The sequence below is a fragment of the Mastacembelus armatus genome, chromosome 4, assembly GCF_900324485.2.
Source record: "Mastacembelus armatus chromosome 4, fMasArm1.2, whole genome shotgun sequence".
NCBI lineage: Eukaryota > Metazoa > Chordata > Actinopteri > Synbranchiformes > Mastacembelidae > Mastacembelus > Mastacembelus armatus.
The window spans coordinates 24,760,526-24,777,159 of NC_046636.1; the positions used below are offsets into that span (position 1 = coordinate 24,760,526).

Here is a 16,634-nt window from a genome sequence, read left to right on the forward strand (position 1 = left end):
GAGGCATCGTCACACTCACATTTTATTTATGTTTACTTGGCGTTGGATAAGTCTAGCTCCCTAGTGATGCTTCATGCCCACTTTACTCCTCCAATAATTATCCTCAAAAAGAGCAAGTAGGAACATCAGTCTGTGTGAAATCTTTGACAAAGATAGTGTAAACTTAAAAGATTTCATATTGTTTTTAACAATTTATAAAACAATTATCACAAAGTGCAGTTCGTAAGAGAAAATATGAGGCTTTGCATAGAAATTGCACCAATTTACACCCATAAAAAATGTAAGAGACCTGACAGTGAAATGCAAGCAGATCTCCACAAAAGCAGCACAGAGATGAGCCCTTACTTCATTAATTAGTGTCAAGTTGCATCCAAAAGTGACAAATCTCTTTTTTCTTATTGCTTTGAGATAAAAAATAACAAACAGCACACACTATCCAAACCCATTTGCTCACTGAGTACAAGAAAAGCCAAAGTGATCTAAAAATACAACAAAAGATTCCAGACACTGAGATGAAAAAACATTTCAACAGATATATCTGAAATATATAAGTTGCATATTATATAGTGATTTAAATGTTACTAGAATGTTTTTCAGAAAGGTGCCAATTCATACTTGGTATCAGCTACAAAAGTTAAATGAATTCCTGACAATTAGAGTTAACAGGCACTTTGAATGTACAATAGCTGACATTAAGTAACATACATTAACCTTAAGTCATTGTCGTGACACAGTCAGCCTGTTTACAGTAAGTACAGGCATGCTGCTTTTTTAATATACTGGACTGAGCAGGCTGTGCAGCTCTCCTTGCACAGAAACCAGGGTGGCAGTTTTTCTTATTTCTTTAAGTTTAACAGAACATTAAATTGGGACATGCTCCGACTGGAGGACAATTTTACACCCTACTCCTGAGATTTGCAGTGAATATGCTTTGCTGCAGAAAGTGTATTTTCTCAGGCCAGTTATTTGATACTGCTTTGTTTCCTTTCAGTGCTGGCACCAGTGCAAATATGTTCAGATAAGCTAACAAACCACTCTTACCCATTACACCTGCTTCTTTTGGCAATTCGATTTGCATTATTGCACTTTTAAAACTGGCCGTTACAACGAACGATCAAATATTTCTGCTTCTTCACAGAAAACATCTGCAGATAACAGTATTTTATCAGATTTCATATTGCTAGTGTTACATGAAGCGATCCACCTTCAGCATAATAGAGGCCAGAGCCAAACCAAGAACAACAAACATTACAGAATAAAATAAAACTACAGAATTTCTCTAACTCAACAAATTCCTAAATTAAATCTAGCTGAAGTAAATGTATTTAAAACACAAAACACAATAAAACATGCATAAACATTTCTCTTTCTGTTCATAAAACCTCTTTCATCTTCACCTCAAAACATTACCACACGAGTAAAGAACTGAATGTAGAAAATTCTTAGGTAAAAACAGGTTTTGGAAATTTAAAAAAAGGGGGAAAAATCCAATTTTAAAAACAGTCATAAATTCCCATTTCTCCAGTTTCTTATTAGCTGCCACAGAGATGTCATGATGATGTCTTTGTGGCATCATGATGAAGCCTCTGTGGGAGCGTGCGTTACCAGGTTCAGGGAAAGTCACTTCCATCGTAGATCACGGGCTTCTCCATGGTCAGATGGTAGAAGACCTTCTTGGAGATAAACCTGTTGGGAGAGGGAAGGATGTACTAACACAACACAGTGAAGCCCAACAAAGAGATGGATTAAAGACCAAACCCCTGCACACACACACATGCAGTGACAGGAAATGATGGCAAAGACATTTAATGGTTTAAACATCGTGCTCATTCAAAAGCCTCTCCCACTCAATCAGAATCAGTGACTCAACAAAGATGCTGGATATCAGGTGTCTCCTACCTTGAAAACGAGTTGTCAAAGATGAGTATGTAGAGGCCAGGGTGTCGGACCTTCAGCTGCCCCTGAATCGTCTCTTTATGGGAATTGCAGCGAGTCAGAGGAATCAGGACCTGAGAGCAGAACAGAAACGCTGAGTTGAAACACAGCAAGTGAAAAGTGAAAGATTCAGCCAAAGTTTGTCTGACAAAAGGTCATAACTCATTTCCATTTTAGGTCCTGAACATGTACCTCAGTCTGCTGAGCAACACCGGCAGACATATGTGCTGGAGCAGACATAGGTAATGTCAGGGCATGTTCACCTTCACTGGCCTCTATATTGTACACTCCAAGTGGCCCCATCAAGTTAAAAAAATATTGACAGTGGTTCCTGGATCTAACACCACACTGTTCTCATGCATGAATCTAAAAACACACACCAAGCTAATCTACCTTTGACTGTTCCACAGGTGTTTCAGTGCATTCCCGGTAAACCACACTGAAAGAGATGCTTTTGAGCTCAGACGAAAACATCCAGGTAATGGTTGGCCCACTGTCACCGACAGTGATAGTTATCACACTGTAAGAGCTGGACTTGATGAAAAGTTCCCTGGTACCGTCACCAAACTGAGAGATATCATCGATGCTGAGTGGCACATCCATCCTGTAATTTGATTGTAAGACCCGTTAAAGTGGCATGAATACAATTTTAATACTAATATTAAGTTCACTCAAAAATGATACATGCACTGTTATAAATATTATTAAATATGTCAAAGTACAGACTCACGTGATTTCTCCTGATTTGAGAAGATTGATCTCTGAATCCTGAACAGTGGGAACATGCTCCTCGTGGTCATCAGGGGTCACATCTCCTGTGCCTCTGCAAAGTCCAACACAAAGCACAGAAAACATTATTTTTTCAACATGTAAGACTCTTCAGTGGCATAGAATTACAATCACAGAGGACTAAATCATTTTCTTCACCATGAAATATCACTACACACTGTGTATTTTAAGCAGACTGGGACGCTAACAGGCCCTGAGCTCAGTGGCTCCACACCCGCCAATGGGGCTACGCTAGCTGGCTTTTGTTAGAAGGTGCGGAGCTTCCAATTTAGTGAGCTACCAGAACCTTACACTTATTACGGGTACTATTATCACTAAAGGAGGCAGAGGACAAACTAAACATGTGGCACACCGAGCAGGGGAGAGAGAGAGAGAGAGAGCCAAGCTACTAGCTGGCTGAGCTAACTGGTAGGTTATCGAGCGCTAAGTCTGGAAATAGCAAGAAGTACTGGTCAAAATAGAAAGGTACTTGACTAGTAAAGGAATATGTAGCAGTTAATGAATTGTAGAGAGTTTAGTCAGTTTTTAGGTGAGTTAGACTGGAGTTAATCTGTAGCTAATCTGTAACCGGAAGTGAATTCACTTTCCCAGGAAACAGCGTCACCTTATTATGTAAGAAGTAAAAATTCCCTGCATAAAGCTCAGATGGCAAGTTAATAATAATAATAATAATAACTTTATTTATAAGGCGCCTTAGGAACAGCAAGAGCTGACACAAAGCACCGTACACCAAAGCAAAGAATTTCTATACACATATATACACACACAGACATACATATATATATATATATATATACACATATATACACACATATATACATATATATATATGTATACATATATATACATATATACACATACATACACATACATGTACATATACATACACATACACACACATACGTAAATAAGAATTTTAAAAGTAAGTTAAGAATTTTATAAAATAAAAACAATAAAAACAGTCCATATTCACTCTATCACGCCGGTCCAAAGGCTACAAATAGATTTTAAGTTGTACTTTGAACATAGCTAACGTAGGGGCTTGTCTTATATGCAACGGCAAATTGTTCCACAGCCTTGGGGCAGCAACAGAGAAAGCTCTATCTCCACGGAGCCTCCTCCTTGTTTTTGGTACATCAAGAAGCTGGAGATCAGCTGATCTAAGGGAGCGGCTAGGAGTATAAGGGTGAAGGAGTTCAGTAAGATATGAAGGGGCAAGACCATTTAAAGATTTAAAAACAAATAATAAAACCTTAAAATGAACCCTAAAAAACACTGGCAACCAGTGGAGTGCAGCCAGGATAGGTGTGATGTGCTTGTATTTTTGCGTTCCAGTTAAAAGACGAGCCGCCGCATTTTGGACCAGCTGGAGACGTGAAAGGGATACCTGACTAACCCCAAGATACAGAGCATTACAGTAATCAAGGCGTGATGTAACAAAGGCATGGATTACTAGCTCAAGGTGCTGCTTTGACACTAGAGGTCGTAGTTTTGCCAAACGCCTTAAATGAAAAAAACTGGATTGTACCACTGCACCAATTTGCTTATCAAATTTAAGATCCCTGTCCATTTTGAAACCTAAATTAGTCACCAGTGGTCTAAGATACGATGTCAAGGGACCTAAATTAACACCAGAAGATACACTGGAGGCACTAGAGCCAACCAACATTACTTATGTCTTTGCCTCATTGAAATGAAGAAAATTTAATGCGAGTTCTATGAGGCCTGCTTTTCATGAAGCACATGAACCTGCTGTACATTGTAAATGTTGCTCTCCTGTACAGTCGATGACATACTGACCCTGACAGCTTCTTGTTTGAACATTGAGTTTTCCTGTGTACTGTGTCTAAATATCGGTGAGGTTGAAACAAAGAAAACAAACAACTCAAGTTGTCTGACAACAAACTATATAGGAGGGGCCAGAGCTGAGGTCTGTTCAATACTTATATATATGTACTGTAAATATGTATATGTAAATGGTGTACATTGTACATTGTGATTATTGTGTATTTTCTGTACTTTTAATGATGTGAGTTTATTTTACATTATGTAATTTATTATTATTGTATTTCATACTTTATATTCGTTTTATATCTTATTCTCATTTTTAACTTTACTTTGTTCTTTCCTTTTTGTAACTTCTATGGTGTGATATGGGGCACAGGAACAAAACAATTTCCTGCAACTCGTGGGTTGAAGCTGTATTCATTACCTTTTTTGGTATTATTTTATTATTTTATTTGCATCACTGAATAATAAAGGTCAACATACTGGCAGAAATGCATGGACTCTTTTGATTTCCAAAGATCAGCTCATGGTGCATTCATGATAAAAAGATACGGTACTTCATACTTTCCTACTTCCCACTTTTAAAAGTTGCAGGATTTAAGGTGAAAATAAAACACAGCAGCAGAAGAACAGCTGTGAAACATTTCTTATAAAACCACAATCATCCTGCATTACATACAGTTTGTACAATTTCACTGAGTAGCCAACATTTCCCCAGTGCAGTTCATGACTATATTTTATGTAACTGTCACTGCCACTAGTGAAAACACTAGTCCACAAAGGTCTGATGTTAACGTGGGAGTGCAACCTGAGGTAATTCTTTTCAATTTCAATAGCTCAGTACTAAACTGCTGTGGTATATTGTGTCGTGACTATTTGGTCTCTGTGGTTGAGTTTCATCTGTGGGACCTGGCCAGTTAATGACAGAGTTACAAAATGACTCAGACAATGACCAGGCTTCATCGCCATCCATCTGCTCTGTCGCCAGATAAATGTTTCACTCACACATATAGTGCTCCTGGAAGCCGTCGATGGTGTTCTCCTTCCAGCGAACCTCCTGTGGTCTGGGAGGTGTTGTCACTGTCATAGGCGCCGTTCACTTCATCTTCTGTGATGATGTCAAAAGCTCCATCATCAGATCTGTTGCCGGGGTCTGAAACTGGGAGCAATCGAATCAAAAGTAACAGATTAAATAACTGAAGTACTGCACAACTTTTCTCATGTTAAACTGTGGGGATTAAAAAGTAGATAAAATGTATACCCTTAAGTCCTAGGCCATCACTCACAGCTTCACTGTAAGGCTAAAATAAACAACCTTGGCCTCCATTGAATTTGTTCTTTACTGGATGTTATGCAGTGCAAAAAAAGCACAGCAAAGAAATACTGTCAGTTTTAGCCATTTGGCAAAAGCCAAATGTGCCAGACTCTACGAGCTTCTTTAAATGTAGCCAGCAGGTCACATGTTAAAAACAGATACAGCCTGGTCCCATTACCGGGGCCTGGCAGAGTGGAAAGGGTTTTTAATTCATGTACAACAGCAAAAACAACTATTTCCAATCTATTTTCAATGATACCTAGGAGACTAACATGCTATAAAGAAGACCTAACATTATGCAGCCTTCCTTTCAGCTTTTTCTAAATGGCTCTTCCGCATTTGCCTCCTAAGTAAGAATTTAAAAAACAAAAGTGTTTGCTCTTGTTCCTCAATATGACAATAAGTCCAGATTTCACTTCTGCCTAAGTTTCCAGTTATCATACAGTAAAAGAAGAGGATCAGGGAACTACAGCAAAAACATATGGTTCATGTGTTCAGTTTTTAAGTTAGCATGTGTTTTAATTCCCAGCATGCGTCTCACCTGTTACCCTGGGAGTGGGTTTGTACGGGGCTGGTTCAGGAGGTGGCTGAGGCCCAGCTCCTGGTGGAGGAGGGTGGATGGCTGAAGGACTCAGCTCAGCCTCTGTGAACCTCTCCACCACAGCGTTGTGTTGGGTGTAACAGTCCTTGCAGCAGCGTTCCTTCTTTCCACTCTGTTTGGCCATCACAAAATTGTTGCTGCAGTAGTAGCAGAAGATGCGGCCACAAAGTCTAGAAGAAAATAATGTATGACTATGAGTTCTCATCTATAGTAGACCTACAGTTTTGCTGCTAAAACATATTTTTGCAGACTTGAGAAAATGCACACATGATGCTGTATGGATTCTGAAAATCAAAATAGTGCAGGTACACACTTGAGAAGACAGAAGCAACAGAGTACAGTAAATCACCTGCAGTGATGTCTGCGCAGCCACCAGGTGAACTGGCTCTGGCAGCCAAGGCAGTGCGTGGCCTCTTTATCCACCAACCACCAGCGCTCCTCTGCTCGCAGTTTCTGCTCAAACTCCAAAGCATCTGACTTCTGCCACAGAGCATCTTTGTCCCTGGTGTCATGCACAACAATGTATAGAGGTTTAGTGTCACTGGGTGCTTCTTAACAAATCTTGACCTGGTACCAAATTCAAGATCTGGAAAACATTTTAAATGAATTTAATGCTCGATATTTCACGGCTGCACCAAAGGCAGATGGAAACTAGTTATAAATAAACTGTACCAAACTTTGCAATGTTATTTGTGGTTTAAAAATACACATATATGTCATCTCCACACCCTGTTCAAAATAAGTTTCATTTCCACAAACACAGCAACTGAGAGAAACAAAGAATTGTGTAATACGAGAGTACAAGAGACTGAAATCATATGGGCACATCCAGGGGAGGTGACTGAATCATATTTGTTTCATCCCTTACTGAGTATAAAAGATTGTGAGCTAAGGAGGAAACTGTAATCTCTAGTAATAACGCATGAAAAAGTTGTGCTCAGCTTTTCCTGCTCTCATCTCTTTCAAAGTCTTTCTTTAATATCTGTTCTTGGTAAACATTCTCAGAATTCATAGAAGCTTTTTCACCTCCTCCTGCTGATCAGAATAAATTTTACAGACAGCTGTTCTTACTGTGAGAGCCAATTCAAAATACACACCTCTGTCTACGAGCTGGCAGCAAACCAACATAACAAGACTGGAAAAACGAAAATGAACTTTAACCATGTTCTTCATTAGGAAGCTCTCTGCTTGCTGTGCTGAGAGCTGCAATACAGACAGGTCATACCTGATAAGCTCGATGAGCCGCTCTTCCAGGATGGTTTTGGTTCTGTTGAGGTCATCAATCTCTGCAGTCATCTTGAGGTACTGGCTTTGTGTGTCAGCTTCTGCTGTGTTGAGTTTTTGCTTCAATTCTTCGCACACCTTTTTCACAGACAGGTGCGCTTCTTCAGCACTGCAGAGAGTAGAAAATTAGGGATCTCTTTTTTTTTGTGAATGTGAAAATCCACAGATGTCAAAGGTCATAAACACACCTGGTTACTGCGTCTTTCAGTCGCTGAACCTCACTCTCGCTCTCACAAATGGTTGTTTCTGACTGTGTGATGTGAGCATCTTTCTCAGCCATAAGCTGTGAGTACTGCTCATTGACAGCCTTTATTAAAGTTGATCAGAACACATGAACAGAAATATCAGTACATTTCTAACAGATGATTACACAATGACAGCGATTTAATGAAATCTTAATATGAAAATCTTGCCTATTTTTTTCCTTCTGTTATCCATCAAAAATAATTCTTCAATATATACAGATTTACAAACAATAAAAATACTGTGGCCTCAAACCAATCCTAAGCTATTAATTGGATTTGGACCATTACACCACATTGATTTGCTTCTATTATGACATCTGGCAAGGGTTAAAACTGCTCAAGCAATCATCTACGAAATCATCTATTGTTAATGAGTTTTTAAACAAGTAATCACAAAGTTATTTTAACTCATCGTGTTTAACATCCTTTTTGACCTGCCTCCTGCAAATTCACTAATGATGAAGGCACTACTGATCTTTCTTTATTTATTTTCTTTATACTTCAGAAAGTGGAGTGTTTTTAGATTTCATTAGGTCTCTGTAAAGGCAACCGCTCTCCACAAATTACAGAATGTATTCTGCCACCATCATATACCACAAATTGAATAATTTATTGTTTGAAAGACACACACCTCTAGTTCAGACACTCTGGCCTGTAAGCTGGACATGTTCCTCAGCTCCTCCTGCAGCTGGGCTTTCACCTTGTCCAGCTGTTCATTCACACTCTAAAATGAGAGAGTAACACCAAATGACACCAGAAACCCATCCAGATATTTCATCTGAACCAAAGCTACACTGTTATCCCTGTAATCTGGCTGTTAGCTTGGACAGAAAGTTAGCTCAAAGTTAGCTGATTTAGATATTCATGCATAATAAACTACCAGCTCTGTGCCACAAAGCACAATGTAATAAAAGACTTGGTTAACAGTTTCTGACTGATTTACCTTCATCTGTACCTGATGATTCATACTCTCGGAGCTCATCTGGAACTTGATAGCCTCCATCTCCTCTCGTCTGGAGTCCTGGACACTCTGTACTTGGTTCTTGGTCGTTTCTAGCTGCCCCTGGAGCTCCACAATAGTCCCTGGAAGTGTCTCTTTCTGTGTCAGCTCCTCTCTAAGCTTATTGTTCTCCAGACGTAGTTCTGTCATATACTTGTCTACGCGATCCACCTCTTTCTCCAGCTCTTCAATTCTGGCAGCATCTCCTTCCCAATGCCCTTGGGCCTCCTCCTTTTCTGTGTTGAGTTTGCAGATGGTTATCCCAAGTTCTGCCATCTCTGTGTTTGCCCTGTGCAGACCCTCACGTATCTCGCAGTTCTCTAAGGCCAGCCTGCCATTTTCTGTCTTGAGGGAGGACAGCTCTTCTTGGAGAGCAGATGAAGAGATAGCCAGTGCAGCTCGGGCTGCTACTTCTCTATCACGCTGTTCAATCAGTGCCTCTTCTTTCTTTTTGCAGTCCCTAAGCTCTGTGATGTGCTTCTGGTTCAGCATCTCTGTCTGAGATTTGAGCTGTTCTGTCAGAGTCCTGAACTCCTCTCTTTGAGCCTCTGTCACTTCAAGCTGTGCTTTTGATTTTAGCTTCTCCTCCTCAGACCTCTGTACCTGCACCCTAAGGTCCAGAATCTCTGTGTGGAGCCTGGACACTTCTTTCATCCTTACCTCCAACTGGTCCTCAATCATAGTCAGTTTGCCTGTCACTTCCTGGTACTCCTTTGTTTGCACAGCGCTCTTCTCCAGCTGAGAATTCTCCATCGCCTGCTTCTCAGAGTTCAGCCTTTCGATCACTTCAGCCTGTCTAGCACAGGTTGCTTCTGTATCAGCTTTGGCACTCTCCATCACCTTCTCCCTGGCCTCCAAGGCATTTAACCTGGACTGAAGCTCATAAAGCTTCTTCTCTTTACTCTCAAGCTGGGCTTCTTTTGCTTTCAGCTGTTCTTGAAGGCTTACTTCATTCTTGCGTGAAGCTCCTAAGGTCTTCTCCAACTCTCCGATCTGGCTGTGAACACTCTTCAGATCTGCCTGCATGGTGCTAAGAGCTGCTTTCACAGTGTCCTGCTCCTCTCTCAGACTTTGGTTTTCTTTCTCGAGCCTCTTTGATGTGGTCTCTGAGAGCTCTGTAGCCAAGATGGCTCGCTGCAGACTCTCGTCCAGTTTGCGGTTTTCCTCACGCAACCTCTTTTCTTTTTCATCCACTGTCATCTTGGTATCATCCAGCTGGCCTCGAAGCTGTTTCTCAGAAGCCCTTAGAGCTACCATCTCAGCCTCAAGCGCCACTCTCTTATCTGCCATCTCCTTCTTCAGCTCCTCACTTTTCTTTACTTTGGTCAGCAGCTCTTCATTTAGCTTCATTAGACTGGCACACTGCGTCTTGTAGTCTTCTTTCTTTGTGGACTGTTCTTTAATGTTACCTTCCAGCTCAACAAGTTTAGTCGTCAGTTCATCCGTCTCTGTGGTCAGGCTTTGGTTCTTGGCTTCTAGCTTTTGTAGTGTCTCGCAGCTGGAAGTCTGCTCTGCTTCTTTCCTCTTAAGCTGCTCCTTAAGAGCAGCAACTTCTTCTTCTAAAGAGTCTTTTAAGACACAAACATTCTTTTGCATTTCATCTTTATGTTCATGTGCTTTCCTCTTTACCTCCTCTGTTTCTTTCTCTTTCTCCTCTAGTGATCTTTGGAGGTCCTGCAGCTGCCATTGAAGGTTGCTGGCCTCCTTCTCTCTTAATGTCAGGGCCCCCTGTAGCTTGTCAACGGCCCTGCACTGTTCTTCCACTTTAGCCTCCAACTTGGCCTTCTCCTCAAACACTGATGTAACTAACGCTCTAAGTTCTGTTTCACCATCCTTTGCAGCTGCCTCCTTGACTCTTAGCTCTTTCTCTAGCTTTTCTGTTTGCCTCCTCTTCTCTTCTACTTCTGCAACAGCTTCCATCTTCCCTTTCTCTACCTCTTTCAATCTATCCAGCAATTCATGTATCTTTTGAGCTGAATCAAAGTAGCTGGCTGCCTGCTGCCCTTTCTCGTTAAGAACCACATCTAACTTGGCCAGGAGCTCAATGTTTTTCCCCTCAGCAGCTGATAACTTTTCTTGCAGCAGGCATTTTTCAGCCTTTTTGGCATTTTCCAAAGTCCTGAGTGCTTCCACCTCTCTGAGCAGAGCCTCCTCCCTCCCCTTCAGAGCCTTGAGTTCTCCCCGCAAGTCCCATTGTTGTTCCTGGGCAGCAAGCGACACATCCAGCTGTCTCTGCAGTTCTACAACTACACCCCTGAGCTCAGCAGCCTCTTCACCCAGCTGCTGCACCTTATCAAGGAGCTCTCGCTGCTTCAGCTCTGACTGGTCCAGCTCCAGGCGGAGATCTTCAACTGTGCTTGCATCTTCTGGGCAGGCAGGCAGGGACTCATTTAGGTCGTTCAGCAGACCCTGACCACAGTCGGGGCTAGAGGGGAACTCATGGGCTTGCTAGATAGTTGTAAGAGAACCCAGAGTAGAAAAGAAGGAATGATGAACATCATGTACGTATTTAAAAATTACGAAAAAAATGTCAGGAGAAATTGGAACATATGCCACCTGGGAGTAGGTGCTGGCCAAACTATTAATGCTAGAACTACGACTGGGTGGTTTCCACATGTGGCCGGGTGAGTTTGTACCTCCCAGTGTCCTCCTGTCAGAACAGAAATCAGAAAAAATCAGAATCAGAAAAGAAATGAAAAGAAAAAAGAAACTGCAAAGTTGGTTCAAAGGAAATGCTGCATTTGGAAGATGTCTGACAGCTACTTTTTGCAGTTCTATTTGCTAGACCACTTGCTTTTGGGGTTTGTTACCTTGCAAAAGTGGGCCAGGAGGCATCAAGATCATGTCCTCGAGAAGCCACATCAAACTGTACCTCATTAAGTTCATACAGGTGACTGATGATGTCAGCACTGAGGTGGGGCTTCAAGAAGGGGCTTCTGACGTAGTACCAGTCACTGCGGGAAGAGAGAAAAGGGAGAGGTCAAAGCAGGACATACGGGAACAATTAGAAATAACAATAATGTCCAGTAAAAGGAAGTTTTGGCTCATATTTTGAGCATTAACATTTATTAGAGGAAACTGACATTCTACAGCACCAAATAACAGTGGTATCCCGCTTTAAAATAAAGATTCTTCATCGCAGCTATGTATTTCTCCTTTTGGTAACATGCATAATATGACCTCTGGAAAGTCATGAATAGTATTTCATAGTAACAACATTTAAAAGTAACTTTATACTTTGATTTAGAAGTACCTTTATACTTCATAATATTGAAACTGCTCTTTATATTATGACAGAACTGACAACTACTTCTACTGAAACTTGGCCACCTCATAGAAAGCGAAAATAAGGAAGAAAACATCACAGTAGAGCAGTAACATTCACCTCACTAAAAACACAAATAAGGAAACAATAGAAGTCTACACCAGTTTCCATGAATACTGCCATTCTATTTCTGATAAAGGCAATTCCTGATCCTACCTAACTTTCAAATCTGTGTAATCCAAAGTGCCATTTTATTATTCTAATCCCTTTACCTGCACTTTAATAAAAGGCCATCATTCTTCATATTTAAATGGCAAAAGGACATTTTAAGCTCTGACACCTTTACCTGGTGACTCTCTGGTTCATCAGACACTGCTGCAGTGTGTCTGCCAGTCGCTGATGTACAAGGGAGTAACGAATAAACGCACGTCCTTTCCCTAGAGAGGTCTTCAGCTATCAAAACAAAAAGAGGCCTTTTAACCGTTGTGTGGTTCATACTCATAGTCCATGGATTTCAACACTTGTCCAAAAAAAGAAATCAGGTATTTAATCTCAAACACAAAATAAAATTTATGTTATATGTATCCGAATAAAAATTATTCTGATGTAACATGTACTGTGGTCTCATTGTTTTTTTAAGATGTGTTTTGGACTCATACTTTGTGAGCCCTGATTGTAAGCAGCAATGTGAAAAACAGGCTGTCCATTTTAGTATGTTGTGCTTGTACAATAAGTCAGCCAAGAAAAAAAGAAGTGAAAACTGCTGTCATTGTGAATGTTAGCAAAATAGAACTTCTACATTGAATGGTTTGAGGGATAATCTGATCCTATCAGCGATGAGTATACTATCACTATTATTTTAGTGGTGTCACTGCAAACAACAAAAAAAATCTTTGTACTTCAGTGATAGATTTGACAAAGCGGATCCCATCATTGGCCCCTTTGATCTTAGCCAGACAGTCGTTGAAGTAATCCCAGTAATCCTTCTTTGTACCAAGAAATGTGGTCTTCTCCTTCTGGTCAAACTAAAAGATGCAAAGACAGAGTCAGAATAAAAACTATAACATGGATTATTATGGAATGTGCTACTTTTCAGCAACAACATGAAAAGGAAAAAAAAGCATTTTGATTTCAGAGCTTTTCCCCAAACATCATCTAATGGAGAATCCTGATTTTACAAGTTGTAAAAAGTGTAAGAACTACAGATTGTGCACGTTCTGGTGTGCTTTTTTCCTTTTGTAAGAGCATCTATAGACAATTTCTAACAAGTGATAAGTCATTTCAAATAAGTGATTTTTTCACCCTTTGGTGAATTGCCGTTATATAGTGTACCTGAAGCAGGTACTCCAGCTTGTAGGAGAATTTATGCAGGTTGGTACTGTCATCTGTGATTGGCTCCCCACTTTCCCTGTACTCCTTCGCAAGCTCTGCAACAGCCTCTGAAATTTGCAACCATAGGTAAAAAAAAAATCATGATTAAATGTATCTTATAACAGCATATAACAACAAGTTACCTTGAACTAAAGACAATTGTCAATAGCTAATGGTCTTGCAGAGAGTATATTGATGCTGTTGTCAGGGACACAGGAAACAGGTAATTTAACAGCAAAAATTAAAAAAAAAAAGAAATCAAGAAAATTTATATTTCCCTTGGCAAATGAACTGAAGACAAAATCACCTCTAGGTGTATTTCCAGCTAGAGATGCACAAACTTTCCCAATTCCTAAATCTCTAATCCTTTTTGCAGTACCAACCTCTTCAAACATATCCAGTACATTAAAAACTTGCCTCGTATCCATCGCAAAAACTGGAAAGACACATTTGATAGTCGCACCCTCAGCGCGCTCTCTCTGTCTTGTTGCATGCTGACAGAGGTTTCCACACCCTTACTACACAGACATGAGGTTGGATGTTTGTTTTTCAAATTGTTTGATGATCAAGAGAGGTAAAATGGTTCCAGGAGTAAACAGCGCACTTAGACTCGACCCAGAGATAATTACATCCCTCTAAATGTCACTGACTCATCTTTTGTTTCTCTTCTCTTCAGCAACACTACGGCAGCCAGCAATTCCATGCTTCCAGTCTATTCACACACATGAACAGGCATACACACATAAAGCTGGTGTACCATGCAGATCTCGGATAATCCTTTGGAGTTGGCTCTCCCCAACCGTAGCCCCAGCAGCCATGGCCCCACCACTCTCTCCCTGGCAACCAGGGGTCACGAGGTCACATCCACTCTGCTGAATCGGAGAATGAGAATGAGTCAGGAACAAAAGATTAACGCTCTGGCACACTTAACACTATGTTTACAAGAATCTGTTACACATTAGTATAATGAGAGTTCACATGGTGAATACACTGTCATTCTCAGTGCAGATGATAGAGCTCTTAAACCTGAAAGTTAGTGTGACAGAAGTCTAGTGGTCAGTTTAATTTGTATAATCTGTATACACAATAATGTCACTTTATGTTTTCTGATCTTTTGACAAACTACTAGTTAGTTGTACTCTTTTATTCCTATCTGTCCTATCATGTTTTTATAATATTAATTCATACATTTATATTCTGACATAATTGCAACAATAAAATACACTGATTATTTACCACTTATGATCACAAAGCTAGAAATTTGTAAACTAATTTGATCATTATAAAGCGACAAAAGAGTCAGCCCTTCTTAAACTCGTGGTCATAACGTTTTTCCAGTTGGTCCTTAAAAACTGTGAGTTGTCACACATGGGTAAACTGTCTTTGTTTCAAGGCACGGCATGGTGTACAGCAAAATTACCTAATGCAATAGGCCGCCGGTTCTTGCTAAAAGCTGATTAAACTAGACTAACCTGAGTCCTAATCTCATTAAGCATTACCTGACAAGAAATACTGTCAGAGGATGGGAGGGTTACTCTTCACAAAAATCTAATCTAACTCTAATTAACCATAATTTTACAACTCTTATATTTTCGTGTAGTGCATATAGTACCTCCTGAGATAAAGCCTGGACTTCTATATAAAATTCATTATAACATACTGTTTGGAGATTACTGGTTTACACTGCCCAGACTTTCCTCTACAAAATAAAATAAACACTTGTGCAAACAATGCACAACTTAGAGCAACACCTGAGCAGCAGGTCTCACATGTACGAAGCTCTCAATATCCAGTATTATAGTAAATAAGACCATGCTGCTTCAGCAATGTCAGTAAACACCAGACAAATGAACCTGGCATTGTGGAAATGACATTACAATACACAGAATTACACTAACAGACCTGTGTTAGCGTTGGCATTTAATGCAGATGTTACTGGACACTGGCTATTGTGCAGGTGCTAACTTCCTGTAAACACAACACTGAAATATAGAGAACCTAACACACTGTGCCAATGTAACTAGTCACAACACCATATCCACTATTTTAATACCTGAGTATTCATACAAATTAGCCGTTTTTTTTCCGGCGTTCAGTTGGCGTTAGATTAGTGAAGCTAACAGTTAGCTAGGTTAACTTGTGTTTCGACAGTTTGAAAACATCAACAACAGTTTTCAGACACTGGATATTTGCTCTCACGGTGCTAATATTAACTTTCTGGCACCGATGAACGACAACAAGCGCGTATAAATGAGAGTTTAAGGATTTACTGTCGGCCTTTGTGCTCAGTAACGTTAAGGTTAAGTTGTCTCAGTAATGTTTAGCTTCTCACTTTAACAGACATCCTGACAGTGACCGCGACGTGACTGAGACACGACACAGCTTAAATAACCTCGTACGTTTCTACTCTGTGGTTTCTGGTGAAAAACACGAAAAGAAAATAAGTCTGACATACTTTTATAGTTATGACTCAAGACCATAACAACCCAGATCATTTGTCTTGTGCGTACAATCTTGTTGTCGCTGTCGTGATTGACAGGAGACCATCCACTGACAAAGCACTATGCGGGCGCCTGAACCAATAGCGATGAGGTTTGTAGGCGGGTCCAGAAAATAGAAGTTTGGTTATCACAGCGGAGTAAACAGAGGTGTCATGTGATCAATAACGAGTTGATCTTTGTTTACTCTTAACACCAGGTTATTGATCAAACCGGGTATCTTTGTTTGCAGGAAGCAGGAGTTTCCTTGTTGAGGAATTGACCTTGTTAAGATCAGTAGACATAAAAACATTATGTATGTCATTTTTGTGCTTTCTCAAGTTTGAGAAACCTAAAATCTAAACTACAGATTTTAAAAAGATTTGTTACAAATTGTAGCCCTGGACTTTAAAGACAGGGGTGTTTACTGGGCAGAGAGGGTTTAATAAGACCATGTTATTGTCTGCAGCATGTGTAGGGACCAGGAGCTGGACTTTTATCTGCTTCTCACAGGTGCCTGAACATTATTTTCATTTATTATTTTCATTTCCTAGATGTCTATAT

The 16,634-nt window shown here is 40.2% G+C and overlaps 1 protein-coding gene across 4 annotated transcripts; it reads right to left on the bottom strand.

Moving 5' to 3' along the window:
- Positions 1–249: 249 nt before the first annotated feature.
- Positions 250–16,135, bottom strand: fyco1a (FYVE and coiled-coil domain autophagy adaptor 1a). Of its 4 annotated transcripts, none has more exons than XM_026305384.2 (18): positions 16,049–16,135; positions 14,351–14,465; positions 13,555–13,661; positions 13,122–13,247; positions 12,569–12,675; positions 11,768–11,911; positions 11,514–11,607; positions 8,901–11,405; positions 8,589–8,681; positions 7,901–8,019; positions 7,654–7,821; positions 6,778–6,930; positions 6,369–6,598; positions 5,518–5,671; positions 2,666–2,758; positions 2,329–2,539; positions 1,900–2,009; positions 250–1,686 (listed from the first exon to the last, which is right to left on the bottom strand). In XM_026305384.2, exons 2-18 carry the CDS (start codon positions 14,409–14,411, stop codon positions 1,611–1,613), a joined length of 4,551 nt encoding a protein of 1,516 aa, XP_026161169.1. In that variant the 5' UTR covers positions 14,412–14,465; positions 16,049–16,135; the 3' UTR covers positions 250–1,610. The 4 variants fall into 4 exon arrangements, with proteins under 4 accessions (XP_026161169.1, XP_026161170.1, XP_026161168.1 ...); XM_026305385.2 differs by having other exon boundaries at positions 14,351–14,462; positions 16,049–16,116; XM_026305383.2 differs by lacking the exons at positions 14,351–14,465; positions 16,049–16,135 and adding an exon at positions 14,011–14,131 and having other exon boundaries at positions 5,518–5,665.
- Positions 16,136–16,634: the final 499 nt, after the last annotated feature.